Below are 13916 nucleotides of genomic sequence, written 5' to 3' on the forward strand. Positions count from 1 at the left end.
TGATATCCCAACTCCCCATTTTATCAGATGTCAGCCTATTTTGGAGAGAAGGCTCCTTATAATATGGCTTTTTTGCGGAGGCCGAAAGGTGGACAAGTTGTTGTTTGGATCATGTAGCGAGTATATGGCAACGGTATGAAAAACAGAACCTGCATCCCTGAACAGATGTACAATAAAAAAAAGATTTTTATTGTAGTGCTTTGGCTATGAGATCATTCTTCCCTCTTTCTAGAGAAGGTCAAGAAAGTTCTTAATTTCCCTGTAACTCTTGCAGATGAGTGTTGTTCTGCTTCAGTATGTAGGATTTATTTCTTCACGTAGTTAAGGGGCCACTGGAGACCAGGTTCCCTGTTTCCCTTTACCCCTACCAGAGAGCATTTCTGAATGGACTGTATTCACCTGATGCAAAGCTTAATTTGTCTTCTTTCCTTCCCACATGACAGCCTGCCAGGATGACAGGCTCTTAGGAGCCATGCAGCTCTGTATTGCACGTGGCCTAATCATTGCAGAGATAAGATTGTACTGTACGAGGCTGTGATGAATTCTTTAAGGTTGCCATAAAGCACTGCTGCAGCTTTGCCCAGGAGACTGTTATTCCAGAGTACTATTAGTAGGAGAGGTGATTAGTGTGTCTTTAACTGAATGGTGCCAATGGGAATGGTATGTTAGGCAGGGCAGCTGCAAGCCCGGCCTGAAACACGACCGTCCTTGAAACCCTATCTCTACCCCACTGACCCATGCAGGCTGACTTCATACTGTGTTGGGAGACCACGTGGGTTGTGTCAATGCCTGAAATGTAACTGCATCCTGGTGGTGGGGCAGATCCTGCCGGTGTGACTGATAACCTGTTACTTCAAGCAGGGGAGAAATTGCATTTATGCATGTTTTGCGTAGCTGACCAGAGAGGACTGACCTAGAAGGCTCCCTCTCGTGCCTGTGCCCTGGGTTACCTGAGTGGGATGTCTTTGCTGTTCTCTTTGGGCTAAATGAAGCCCAAAGGGGTGGGTTCCAAATAGCTATAAAAAAATGAAAGTAGGAGATGGTGCTTCTCGAGGGTGCTTCCCAACAGAGCCTGTAATCCCTCAACTAGGATTTCCCCACAAAACAACATGCTTCCAAGTGTTGCACACTCGCAAAGCTTTTGGCAGGATAGTCTTGTCTTCATGATAGATGAACCTGGATGCCAGAGGCTTGTTTGCTCTAGTTTTATCCCTTGCATTCACAGTTGTCTGGCTGTGCAGAGCTTTACCTCATGCCCCCTGATCTAAAACACCCCACAAAAGGGAGCTGCCTGGAGTAAGGGGAGGAGGAGTAATGCACCAGGAAAGCATTAATTGAGAGCCAGCCTCTCTTCTTTTGCTAAGTCCCTGCCACTGCTACAAGCCACAGTGGGAAAAGGGGGTGACCTTTTTCCTTTTTTGTGCAGGGTGAAAGTCACTCTCTCACAGTGCAGTGGATAGCCTGATGTGTGACTAGAGCTGGCTGTGATAAGCTGGTTGTTTTCCCTTCTCCTTTCTCCTCCTCACGCTGCGCTGGGCTTATCTGAACGCCTGAGTTATGTTAAGTAGCGGGTGCATGCTTGCTCTCTGTTCTCCTCGCTGCTTTTGCTCCTTGGATTTCAATTCCAAACATGGTTATCCATTTGGGGTCTCTCTCCCTTCCTCTGCCAAGAGATACACATTCCACACTCAACACCAGCTCCCTCTGCTGCTCTCTCACAGTCGCTCTTCCATTTGCCGGAGTGCAGGCGAGACAGGCAGTGCAAGGAGATCTCTGTCCTGTCTGTGAGTTTTCCAGCTAATGGCCTCTACTCTTTTTTCGACTGAGCTCTTTTGGCCTCACATTTGCCAGCTTCTTTTCTCAATGTTGTGGCTAAGAAGGGGGCCAGCCGACGGTTTGTGAGCCACAAAGAGGAGAAGCGAGCCCTTTTGGAATTCTTCGGGTGCAAAAACATTCGGCAGCACTTTTTTAACATGTTGCTCTGAAGCACTGCTGCGGGACCAGACGGTGCTCAAGAGGAGGAGGAGGAACAGCTACCCAGCAGCTCTGGTTTCGAACCTCTGCAGCACCCTTTGTGTATGACAATTCATTTTGAGCGCAGGACGGCTGGGGAGGGTGGGGAGTGGGGAAGGATGAGCGCAAACAGCCCCTCTTGGGACCAGGCTCTTCTCCGGCCTCCGGTGTGTGATGCCTGGAAGGAGATTATGGAGGAAGCAGCCTACCAGCTGGCCAGCTGCATCGTCCTCCTGGGTTACATGGGGGGAAGTGGCATCTTTGGGTCCTTCTATATCTTTGGCCTCCTAGCCCCAGGCTACTTCTGCTATGCTCTGTGGGGCTGGCTGAGTGCTTGTGGGCTGGATATCTTCATCTGGAACATGCTGCTGGTCCTCGCCTGCTTGCTTCAGCTGGCTCACCTGGCTTACCGGCTCCGCAGAAACACCATCCCAGAAGAGTTTGACCTCCTCTACAAGACCATGTACCTGCCCTTGCAGGTGCCCCTGGAAGTCTACAAAGAAATCGTGAAGTGCTGTGAAGAGCAGGTCCAGTCGCTACTCAGAGACCAGAATTACGCAGTGGAGGGCAAGACGCCCATTGACCGCCTCTCGTTGCTGCTGTCTGGCAGGTAAAGACTCCCCTGGTTCTGAACAAAGTCTGACAGCACAGTGCTGTGGCTGATTGTATTATCACCCTGTGTGGAAACTGGGGTGGGGATTGTTTCCTTCCTCTGACAAGGATCTGAGATATGCATCCATTTGTTGGGGACGGGGGAAATTTGCTTCTGGGGGGTTAGTTTTCTTTTGTTTTTCTCACTTAGGAGTATTTCAGGGAATGGTTTGCAGACTCAAGCTAAGTTCAATGAAGTGGTTAGCTCAGCCTTACCTGTGATACTCTTAATGAATCCTTACCCCTTTCTCTGTCATTTTGAAGTGATCTTATTTCTGATGGAAGCAGACTGTCTGTGAGAAAGTGTTTCTCAAGGCAGGAGGGCAGTGTGTCTGCCCTGGTCTCTTGGGGTACCAGGCACACCTCTGTGATGTGAAGAGCTGTGTTCTGAGTATGCTGAGGCCTCAGTTCACCTGCTCTCCCTGGCCAGCAGTATTCACAGAGAGGTTTCTGTTCCCAGCATCCCAACCCCTCAGGGCTTTGACATTTTTCACTTTGAGCATCATTTCATCAAAAGAGCAAGTATTCTCTTGCCTGCCTAATCAGCCCTTTTACTTTCCTTGTGCTGTCAAGCATTTGTGATATTCCTTCCTCTGGACCACCAAGGAGAACCTCAGGAACCTCTAGACAGTCGCACTGGAGATGTGATTGAATGAACTGTGCTGATCAAGTATTGGCATTTGTTCCCCTGAGATGCCGTGGCATGCCTTTAGCAGCATGTCCACTTAATGATTTGCAAAATCCAGGTGCATACAGATAGCAATAGTGTTGGCTTCCAGGCAGCTACCAGGAACTTAGGACTAATGTTACATATGACTGGGAAAAGAAGAAGATCCCTTTATAGGAGCAGTGCTGAGCTGTAGGAGGTGTGTTTCACAAGGATTTTCCTTTGGGAATACAAAGCATCGCCTTACTGCAGTGGCCAACCCTCTCTGATGAGGGAGTGTGCAAAGAAGGGCTGACCTTCCTTTTTTCAGCGTTTCTCCCTTTTCTAAGATGTGTTAAGAGCACCCTGGGACCACCAGGATGTTGAATGGCAATGCACTGGAAGGAAGTTTGGTATATGTGTTTCCATTAGCGCTTCCCCTTACCAAGCATCTCTGGCTCTGAAGTTTAGTGTATTCAGAGGGGAAGAGTCTGTGCTGCCTTGACCTGTAGTGGATAATATGATGCTGCTCTGTGGGCATGAAAGTGCTGCAACAGGGAATAAGGTGGTGATGGTGGGTAGTTGTTGGGCTTTCTTGTGCAGTGGGAAGTATGCATCTTGGTTGGTACAGGATGCTCCATGGAGATGGGAGTGGATTTATATTTCCTGGTACCCACTCTATGCCTTGTGAGGTCCTTCCTGACCCAGCAGAGCACTATTATGATGCTCCCTCTTAAACTGAACCAGTGGGGTCTTGGAAATACAGAATATGCCTGGATCAGGAAATGAGCCTTGCAATCCCTGACCCTTCCAGGCAGCACTCCCAGCTGATTAGAAGCCAGTGGTGAACTGTGTCTTGTAACTCCTGAAAGCAAGAATTGCCTTTGTGCATCCTACAACAGGGGTACATGGTGACAGGAAAGCAAGAGGCCCCAAGTCTGGTGATGCAGAGCTATGAATAGAACTCCAGAGTGCCCTGCCATTGTCCTTGCCCCAGACCTGTGCTGGTCCTTCTCTATTCCCACTGCAGAACTGAGTGCTTGTTTGACCTTGACACTGGCAGGCAATTGTAGCAAAAGCAGGCAAAAGGGATATTTAGAAGGCCAGGAGAAAGTGAGCTGTGTATGTGCAGCAAACTGTGAGGGTGGTCTGTCAGGAACCATGGGCAGCATGATTTTGGGGGATCCTGGGTGTAATGACTTCCTAGTGCTGAGACAGGAAATGCCCTCGTGCAGTCCTGGGGACAGAAGGAAGAAATAAGCACAAAGAGCCACAGGCTGGATTAGAAATACCTAGAAAGCAGCAGCAGTTCTGCGAGTTGAGAAGTCCTGGGTTAGGACCAAGCATTGCACCAGACAGTAAAAATTGCAGTCTTTGTAGCAAGAAACAGAAAACAGATGGAGTATGGAGAACTGGCAGCAAATAGTTTCACACAGAGAAAGGAGGGATAGCCTCATCACTAGAGTACCTGCAGCTGTCCCAAGAGGGTATGAGACATATGTGAGACAAGTATTTCATTCCTCCCTGGTGGGACACCCTGTGTGAGCTGATCACGTTTGTGTGACATCTGTTTTGTGGCCTAAGCCTGTGTGCCTCACCTGTCCCCTGCAGGATCCGAGTGTGCCAGGATGGACAATTCCTTCACTACGTCTTTCCATACCAGTTCCTGGACTCTCCAGAATGGGAGTCGCTGCGACCCTCTGAGGAAGGAACTTTCCAGGTAACCTCAGCTCAGCTTTCCTCCTTGCTGCTTTGCTGCATGTCTGAGAAGGGAATGAAGGAGCCTCGCTGTGCCATTCAAAGCTAACCAGGAATACTTTCCTCCCCTTCCATGTGGTTTAGCCAGCACAGGATTGTGTGGTCAGCTTTTTTACCTTTTTTCTACCTTGTTCTGAAGATCTCAGGGCTTGGTCCCACTATCTGCTGATAGCAAGGAGGGTGGAGCATGGTGCTCCTTCCAGTTTATCAGGGAATGGAGGTATTGGATTTCTGTCTCTTCCATTAGTGTTCTCTAGTACGTGGACTGATGCATTTGCCCTGCACGCTGCTAGCAGGCTGTATTGTCCCAGCATCAGGATGGTGGCCGTGGCAATATGCAGCAGTGATGTAAATCCATAAATATCCTGTTCCTCACAGAAGTTTCTGATGGTCATGTGTTTGGGGTGGAGAAGCAGAAAGGATGATTCACACCCGAATATGGTTCTTTCTGAGCAGAAGGTTCCCTTACTGAGAGGCCAGACCAATTCTCATTTGCAGCAACTGAAAGGATTTTGACCTTGCTGTCAACACCCCACAGTGTTTCTTTGGCTTTCCTTCTGGAGAAGATTACTTAAGCCAACATCCCTCTTTCTCTAACTCACATCCTAGGATGGCCTGATACCTGTCAGGATGTCAATCTTGATTATGTCAATTAGCGCATATGAGGTGGGATTTTGCTAATCACTTGGGAGCGTGGGACGGTCATGATGCTCTCTCATGAGGGTAGCCCCAAGCAGAGTTGGTTAAACCAGGGCAGCTCTCCAAATCTGCTTTCCTCAAATTCCTTTCTGAATTTGGCTCATGTGTGAAAGGGTCATGGTGGTTGCTCCTGAAAATTGTGCCATTGCCAGTGGTTATGGTTGCAAGGGATAGCTGGCTGTGTGTCTGTGGCACAGGGCTACAGACTGAGCAGAAATAGGGATGCTGGACAAAGGTAATGAGCATGGCAGTGCTAGGGCTGGTGGTATCTCATGTTTTGCACAGGTCTTCAATCTGGCAGCAGACTGCTGCTAACTCCTGGGCTGTATTTGCCCAAGAATCCAGCAGAGAGAGTGGTGGTTGCCCAGTGCTCTGGGCAGGGAAGTGGCTGACTGCAATGGCTGACTGCAGGCATGCAGCCTGCAAAGACATGCACAGTATTTCCTGAGCTAATTTCTGTGGAACTGAATGTTCCCAGACCTCCTGAGGGTCTTTATCTATGGTGCATAAGACAATCTGGGAGTAGGCTCATGCCAGGCTGCACCAACTCTGCAGCACCACTCTCTTGGCACCTCTCCTGCTCTGCAAGACAGGGCTGTTCAGTGAGGTTAGCTTTGCTTGGCACTAGGATGGGGAGGTAGAGCCCTAGGTAGGGAAGGCTGTGTGCTGGAAATACCTAAACCCCATGTCTGCTTACTGAGGAGCCTGAAGAAGTAGCAGCTGTGTGAGATCAGCGTTCATCAGGTGAGACTTGACCTGTCCAGGTAAATGGAAGGACCTTACTCTTGATGGCCATGCTTAACCATGGTGATTATGGTGCTTTTGGCAGCTGTTTAACCCACTAGTCCCTCTCACCTGAGTAGTTAATAAAACTCTGTAACTTATCTCAACCTTATTCCTAGCATCACAATAGTTTGGTTTAAAGAGTGCATGTTGGACTCTGGGACTTTACTAGAGAAGGGCATGGGAGGTTTTTCTTGCCCAAGTTTTCCCCGTGGCTCTCTGGATTGAACAGTTTCAATTCTGAGCCCACTGAAAAATGGCAGAAGCATGACTTGGTCTACAAGAATAGCTGGTTTCCTTGAGCTTTCTGCTTTGGCTGTGTCTGCTTCCCACAGGACTGCTGGGTCCCAGTGCCTGAAGGAGTTTGGTTTCAGGGCTGGCACTTTCCCCCAGAAGGCTGAATTACAGGCTCTTGCTGATGCTGGAGCACTTGTGTCAGGGGAGAATCATGAGTGAAATCTGTCTTGCTGTCCTGGTTAGGTAGCAGGTTGGCTTATTGCATCTCAATCCCTCACAAGGATCACTTTTGGTCACTGTGCCAGAAGTTGGTTAGGAAAATGAGATCCCCATCATTTCAATTTCCGTGTGACCCTTCCTCTTGCTTGCCTGGCCTGGGAAAGTTCTCAGGTTTTATCTCCTATATTTCTCTCATCAGGCAGCTGTTTGCAGGGCAGTGGCATTAAATATCAAACCCAAGGACACGCACATGCAGCCAAGCCATGTTCAGCTTTCCAGTGGCCCTCTGCCATGGTGGCTGACCAAGGAGACCCCTGGATATAGAGTGAAAGGGAGCCCCCAGGATATTTTGGCTCTGGCACTTGTTCACATGCCAGTGTCTCCATTACACTCGGATGTTCTTCTTTGGCCCAGGGCAGTTTGACCCTTCCTGCATTTCTTGTCTTTAATATTATTATTTATTATAATATACACTTACATATTATATAACTTTTTTTTACTGGAATTAGTCTTGTCCTACAGCTAGGGGGAAAAGTCTCTCTTTACATAGGCAAAACCTGAAGCAAAATGAAACATTTTCTAAAATCCACCCAATAAACCCACGTGAGTTTTCTACATATACACAAACACAATAAAACCTTTTTATTTCGTCTCTCACAGAGATATGCTGCAATGTCCTTCAAGGCCATTCAGCCCTACAGAGTCTGGCAGAGCTGGTGAGACAGGATGTCCCTCTGGCACAGGGTGACCAAGCAAGCCTTCTAGGTGGCCTTTCCAGCACTCAGGGCCTTTTTGGAGCAGGGGCTATGCAGCCCAGCAGGAGGATGGGTCAGCAGCCTGCCCTGGGGCTGCTCACTGGCAACTTGAACTGGCTGGGCATGCAAAACCATCCCCCTCTGTAGAATTTCTGTGGAGGGATAGGGCTGTCAGTGCTGCCCTGTTCAATTCAGCAACATCCCTCGGATGTCAATAGGGAGCATCATCTGAAAGCAAGAGGGTGGAACATAGCCATCCATGTGGCTGGGTTAAACGAGGACATGCTACTAACTGAGTAGGAAAAGGGGTCTTTGGCTCCTTTGGGAGAAGAAACAGAAGCAGGTAAGGATTTATCCAGGCATTCAGCCAGGACAATCTGGCTCTCCAGCCCCACCATTTCTAAGGAGGATAGGCATCAAAGGGGCTGAGGGCCTTCCCTGGAGTGAAGCACATGGCTCCAAGGTGGGTGACCCTCACCCAGGCAGTGGGACTTCACTCACTCCCTGCCCCACAGGTCACGCTGACAGCTGAGACCGATTGCAGCTACATCACCTGGCCGAGGAAGAAGCTGTACCTCCTCCTGCGGAAGGACCGCTACATCGCCCGACTCTTCTCCTCCCACCTGGGCTACGACATCTCGGAGAAGCTCTACTCCCTCAATGAGAAGCTCTTTGCCAAGTTTGGCCTTCGCTTCGACATCCGCTTGCCCAGCCTCTACCACGTCCTTGGGCCAGCCTCCTCCGAGGGGGAGTCGGAGGACTGCGAGGAGGTGCTGCCTGCCTCTGGCCAGGCCAGCGTCTCTGAGCCGCCGCCGCAGCCACCACAGCCGCCACCGCCGGCTCCGCGCCCCCGGGCGTCCCGGCCCGACAGTGACCTGCTGGGTGAGGACTCCACCAGTCTTGTCTTGGAAGATTTTGCTGAGTTGCCGGGGTCTTTTTTGGACTATGTGAGCGAAGGGGAGTATATGAAGTGAGGGCACTCCTGGCACGGGCACACCTCACCCTGTGTGGGACCCTCGCGTAAGTACCCACTTGCAGAGCAAGTCTTTCCCGTGATGCCACTGCCTGGACAGAGCAGTGGCCCCTATTTGCCATGGGTTTGCACCTCTGCAGTGTTTTTTTGGCCTGCTGCCCCAAGGAATCCCAGAAGGTGGGCTCAAGCTATGTGATTTTCTTAAGGAAATGCAGCAGGGCAGAGGCTTGACTCCAGGCACCAGCTGTACTGTGGGGTAGAAGGGCCAGTAAGCTGGCCATAGAAAGCTCTTCCCTGCCCAGTTCTGTCCCCATCCCTCAAGAGAGGCAGAAAAACTGAAATGGTGTCCAGGCTGGTGAGTGGAACACGAGTGGCCACAGAGACCATGAGGTAGAGCTATGCCAGGAGATACTTGCACCAGTATTGAGCAAGAGCTCTGCAGGTGAGAGAGCCCCCATCCCAGGAGATGCCAACAGGAGTAGAGACAGCTCCAGGGTTTATAGCAGGTTTGTAGCCAGGAGTTGCTGTAAACCCTACAAGTGTTCAGTCTGGGCAGGGGGTGAAAGCTCAGAGTCCTTCCTCTCCCTGCCCACCACAGCTCATCCCAGCATTTGATCTGTCCTCCTTGTTTCTGCTGAGATTCATCTCTGCCAGATCAGTAAGGCATTGAAAAGGCTGCCCTGGGTGGTGTAGATCTTGCCTCCAGTCACCCTGGGTGGACTGACAGGCTAAACATTGTTTTAAGATGCCCCAAACCCTGCTTTCCAGTGAGCAGGAATGAGATGTTCTCTTGCAAAATGCCAGCTCCTAACCCCACAAGGGAGAAACATTCCTGTGCCTGGTGGCTGTTGGGGCAGAGGAACAATGCAGGCAAACAGAAATAGATGGGAGAGTGGCTTGTGCTTGAAATTCAAATCCAAGTGGCCAAGAGAGAAATTCCACCCCGAGCTACTTTTAGCTAGCCACTGCACACCAGCTGCTACACACCAGCTGCTACACACCAGCTGCAGACCCCAAAATGTGCATTCCTGCTGCTGCCCCACAATAATCCAGCTACCAAGCTTGGGACTGGGATTTCTGTCCTAGAAGTGACCACTGCATGTGTCCCTGTTGGGTCTGCATGGCAGTGAGGAATTTGCAGGGCTGGGCTGCAGCCGGGGTGGCTATCTTCCATCAGGCAGCCTTGAAAACAGTGCAACACTGCACCCTGCTCTTCTCTGTGCCTGCTTGGGTCTACTTCTACCTGTGCTGTGGACTCACTGGCAGGGAGCATTGGCTCCTGGCATGAGCCCTGACAAGTTTCAGTGTTTATCATATTATGTGGGATATGAAGAAAGTGGCCATGAAAAGAGCAAGTGTATTTGGTTTTGGCTGAATCAGATAAAGAGTCAGCAAGAGTTTTGATTAGAGCTTTGTTGTTGGGGTTGTTTGTTTGGTTTTGTGTGCTTAGTTGTTGTTTTCTTTTTTAAGGAGGCACAGAGAGAAAAAAAAATTCCCCATTTGTCCTAGGAATGTGAAGTCCCTGCTTTTGCTGGTAGGCTGCTGGAGATGTGAATTTGCAGCTTTTCCAGTCCTTACTTGGAGAGGCAGGAGCACTGAATCACTTATGAGACAGCCATCCTCCTAGCTGTCAGGAGTGTCTGTGAATACATGCAATCAGAAGTGAATGCAAGTAGTGTTGTAAACATGGTGGAGTAACTTTGCCTGTGCTTTGATTCTATTTTGCTTTCTCAGAAGGAAGATATCCATTCTCAGATCATTGGTAGAATTCTCCTAGTTGATAAATAAAAACAGAGTTTCAAATGCATTAAAAAAGGAAAGAGGCAAGGAACACCATAGCTTTTTTTTGGATCATTCCACCCATTTTTGGCAGTGAGGCAATGCTGTGAACATACACACAAGAGGTGTGTGTGTGTTGGGCAAAATTTGTGCAACGCAGCAGAAAGCTATTCTTTCTTTCAGTCCTGTTGTAAACTGGCAGCTTTTGTCTTTCTAGATCTTGTGACTGAGACAGTATCAAGGAGGGCTGTTATTTGCAGTTGAGATCTGCAATAAAAGCCCAGATATTTAAGGGCTGGTATTTGAGTTGGGAGAGGAGGATGATCTTCCTTGTCTGTCAGTCTGGAGATGATAGCCAGTGTGGTATTTTAATTTTTGAGGTAATTAGATAAAGAAACAAAATCTCTGTTTAGTGTGTTCATGATGGTGGAATGAGAGCTTCCCTGTTACCCTGCTCCCCACCTGTGGGTCCTAATCACATCACATCCCAGCATATCCCACATCACATTGCAGCACAACAGCAATTGTCACATCTGGATGATATTCCACAGTGACTTGAGTGTCTCACCACAAACACTAGTGATGCAGAAGGGCTGCAGGTTTTCCCTCTGTCCAAACACTTGTCACAGCTCAGTAAATAATCCAAGCAGGTCTGCCCTGTCTCAAGTAAAGCACTTTCGTAACTTTTTTCCCACATCTGTAATAAACAGGGCAATTCCCTTCAGTGTTCAAAGCAAGTCCCTGAGGTCAGATCTCCCCTGGGGCTTTCCCCTGGTCTGTGCTCTCATCTCCTTCCCCAGCAACTCCCAACATGACTAATTGCCTTGCAGCTCTCGAAATTCCCCGTGCTGTAGTGCTTCTGTGGGTCACGTTCCTTTTCCTTTTTTGTCACTACAACAACCACCTTGCAACACTACAGTGCAGGAGGGCAGTTCTTGAATGCCCAAAGTGCTACGAAGGTCATACAGAAGAAAATATTCATGGGAGATATATTAGCCTACTATTCATATAATCTAGCTCCTTGAAAGAGTTTCTAGTCTCCTTATGAGTAAGATGGACTGTGATATCCCACTGATGATCACACTCTTTCCCTAAGGAGGATGCTGTCTATTTAAAGGAGGAAGGTTCAACGGTTCTGTTCAATACTTGATTTAGCAGTGTACTGCTGTATAGCTCAGTGCTCCAGAGGAAACTAAGCTTTATTCCATGCATGGAAATTTAAACAACCAAAAGCAACCTGCTTTTTCTCCTGTTCATATTCCATTTGTTCCAGTTTGTTGCTATCTAGTGCTTGCAGGATGTGTAGCTGTGGCTGTGGCTGTGTGGTTTTTTTGCAGTTACACCTTGGTGCTGCCTTTCTATTTGGTGGGTGAGATGGGTGGATGGATGCTTGATGGTCTGCAACTTGGTATCTAAGTTAGTAGGAAATGTTTTATACCTGCTTTGAGAGGAAAAGCAAAGGAGCTGTGGGCTTTGATTCACCAATATCACAGAAGGTGCTTTGGAAGGGTTTGTTTTTGCTGTCTCAGAATGGGTGCATAACCCTGTTCCCTGACTTACCAGTTGTTGAAGAATTCCATAGTTTTGCAAGCTCGTTTAGGAGGGGAGGGGAGAAGAACAGGTAATGGTGGGCTCCATGAGGTTTGTGTCTTGGAAAAGTTTGGAAGTATGATAGTAATGATGCACTCTCTTTTTCTCTCTCTCTCCCTCTCTCTCTTCCCTTTTTCCTTTTTTTTTCCCCTTTTTCCTCCCTCCTCCCCTACTTTCCTTCTGCAGCCTCTGAAAACCATCTCCAGAGTTCTCGCCCTGTCTGCAAAGGACGAGCCCCTCTGGCTCCCACGCAGACCCCCGAACTCTAGGGAACAACAGGCTGTTTTGATCCTGAAGCCCCTCCAAGGGAGCAGATGCTCACACAGGTTTTTGACCAGAGAGACACTCTTTAGCATGCAGAGACGTCTGCCAGCAGACATCTACACTCAGGAGCACATGAAGCACATGCTTAAGACTGCAGTGTGACACTCCAGCACCTCCCACCCCATGGTTGTTCACCAGAGCTGCCTTCCCCAGCGTGCTTCCACGGTTTGTTTTCTAGTCCTGCCCCTCTGAGGTGTGTCAGCAGCTCTGTCACCAAAGTGCACCAATATTGCTGCAAGCGATACCAGCCTGCTCGCAGAATCTGTGTTCCCTTTGATTCAATGATTCCCATTAAAGTCAGAGATGAAACCACTGGTGTTTGAGCATTTGAAGAGGGAGGTAACAGTGGGAGTGAGGGAGGATTTGAAGAGGGAGATCATTTGAGGTGATCTCAAGGCACAGAGTGAACAGGGCAAGGGAAAATGGGCTGCCTGACAGCTTTGGTAAAGGGCTTGCAATGGACAGTTTGATTAAATGCATCTCACTGGGCATCCACTCTAGCAAGACCAGAAATTACCCTTCCAGGACTTAGGATTTCTCATTTATGACATGCACAATTTCTCAAAACAGCTGGTGAAAAAAGACTTCTGGTGAAAGGTTGTTTGTTTGCATTGATTCATTTGAAATAAGAAAGACGGGGAATTGGGACTGGAAACAGGTGTAGGCAAGAATCCTTTTTTTGTGTGTGCTCAAGGGGGAGTGACAAACATCAAATGAAGAAAGGAATGAATACAAAACATTTGTGAAGAGAGCAGCCACTGGTAGGAAGGACAATGCCTTAATGAAAATAGTGTGGAGATGTGTGTGCAGCTGAACTCTTCCAAGTTCAGCTGCAACAGGATCTGTCTGATGAGCTTCCCCAGCCATTTCCTCAGTCAATGAATTGGAGATGGAAGTAGCTGTGGAGGAATCCTCTGTCTCACAGAGCATGGTGCAATCAAGTTGAGCAATGGGGGTAGGAGCCTCTCCAGGGCAGGTATTCAGGGAAAGAGCAAGGAGCGTCAGTTTTTCCGTCAGCACAGGGAAGGGTGTCCTTCAGTGCCTCTTGGCACAGACACATAGAGCCAAGACCATCTGCCTGTGAGGCTGGCTTTGTGTCAGCCGAGGGCTGGTGGAGTCAGCCCCACCTGCCCCACCCCGCTCACACAGAGGCTGTGACCCAGAGGCTGGTTTGGACTGTCTTGCAAGTCTGAGCTGGGCAGAACCTGTGCCCTTGGGACCTGGCACTCTCACCGAGGGCCTCTGGAGCGGTGGGTATGTGGGATCTGTGGTGTACACAGCTCCTTGCACTGCTCGCCTTTGCTCCCACACTAGGGCAGGAGAATAGGGCTGCCCCAGGCCTGGGAATCATCCTCCTGATGGCTGTCACTATGCTCAGTCAATATATTGGTGCTCCAGCCTGTCCCCACTGCCATAAATGTCAGAATGTCTGACAGCTCAGAAATGTCTCCAGCAGATTGACACGAGAGCTGCTGGGGTCTCTTCTGCA

At 49.1% G+C, this 13916-nt stretch overlaps 1 protein-coding gene across 2 annotated transcripts; it reads left to right on the plus strand.

Annotated features, from left to right (window-relative positions):
• The first annotated feature begins 1688 nt into the window (after positions 1 to 1688).
• POPDC2 (popeye domain cAMP effector 2) lies at positions 1689 to 12737 on the plus strand. Of its 2 annotated transcripts, none has more exons than XM_085070385.1 (4): positions 1689 to 2623; positions 4922 to 5030; positions 8277 to 8781; positions 12290 to 12737. In XM_085070385.1, the coding sequence occupies exons 1-3, from the start codon at positions 2079 to 2081 to the stop codon at positions 8733 to 8735; spliced, it is 1113 nt and encodes a 370-aa protein (XP_084926511.1). In that variant the 5' UTR covers positions 1689 to 2078; the 3' UTR covers positions 8736 to 8781; positions 12290 to 12737. The 2 variants fall into 2 exon arrangements, with proteins under 2 accessions (XP_084926511.1, XP_084926516.1); XM_085070390.1 differs by having other exon boundaries at positions 8277 to 8643.
• The last annotated feature ends 1179 nt before the right edge of the window (positions 12738 to 13916 follow it).

Source organism: Lichenostomus cassidix, chromosome 1 (assembly GCF_008360975.1).
Source record: "Lichenostomus cassidix isolate B80296 chromosome 1, HeHo_3.0, whole genome shotgun sequence".
Classification (NCBI taxonomy): Eukaryota; Metazoa; Chordata; class Aves; order Passeriformes; family Meliphagidae; genus Lichenostomus; species Lichenostomus cassidix.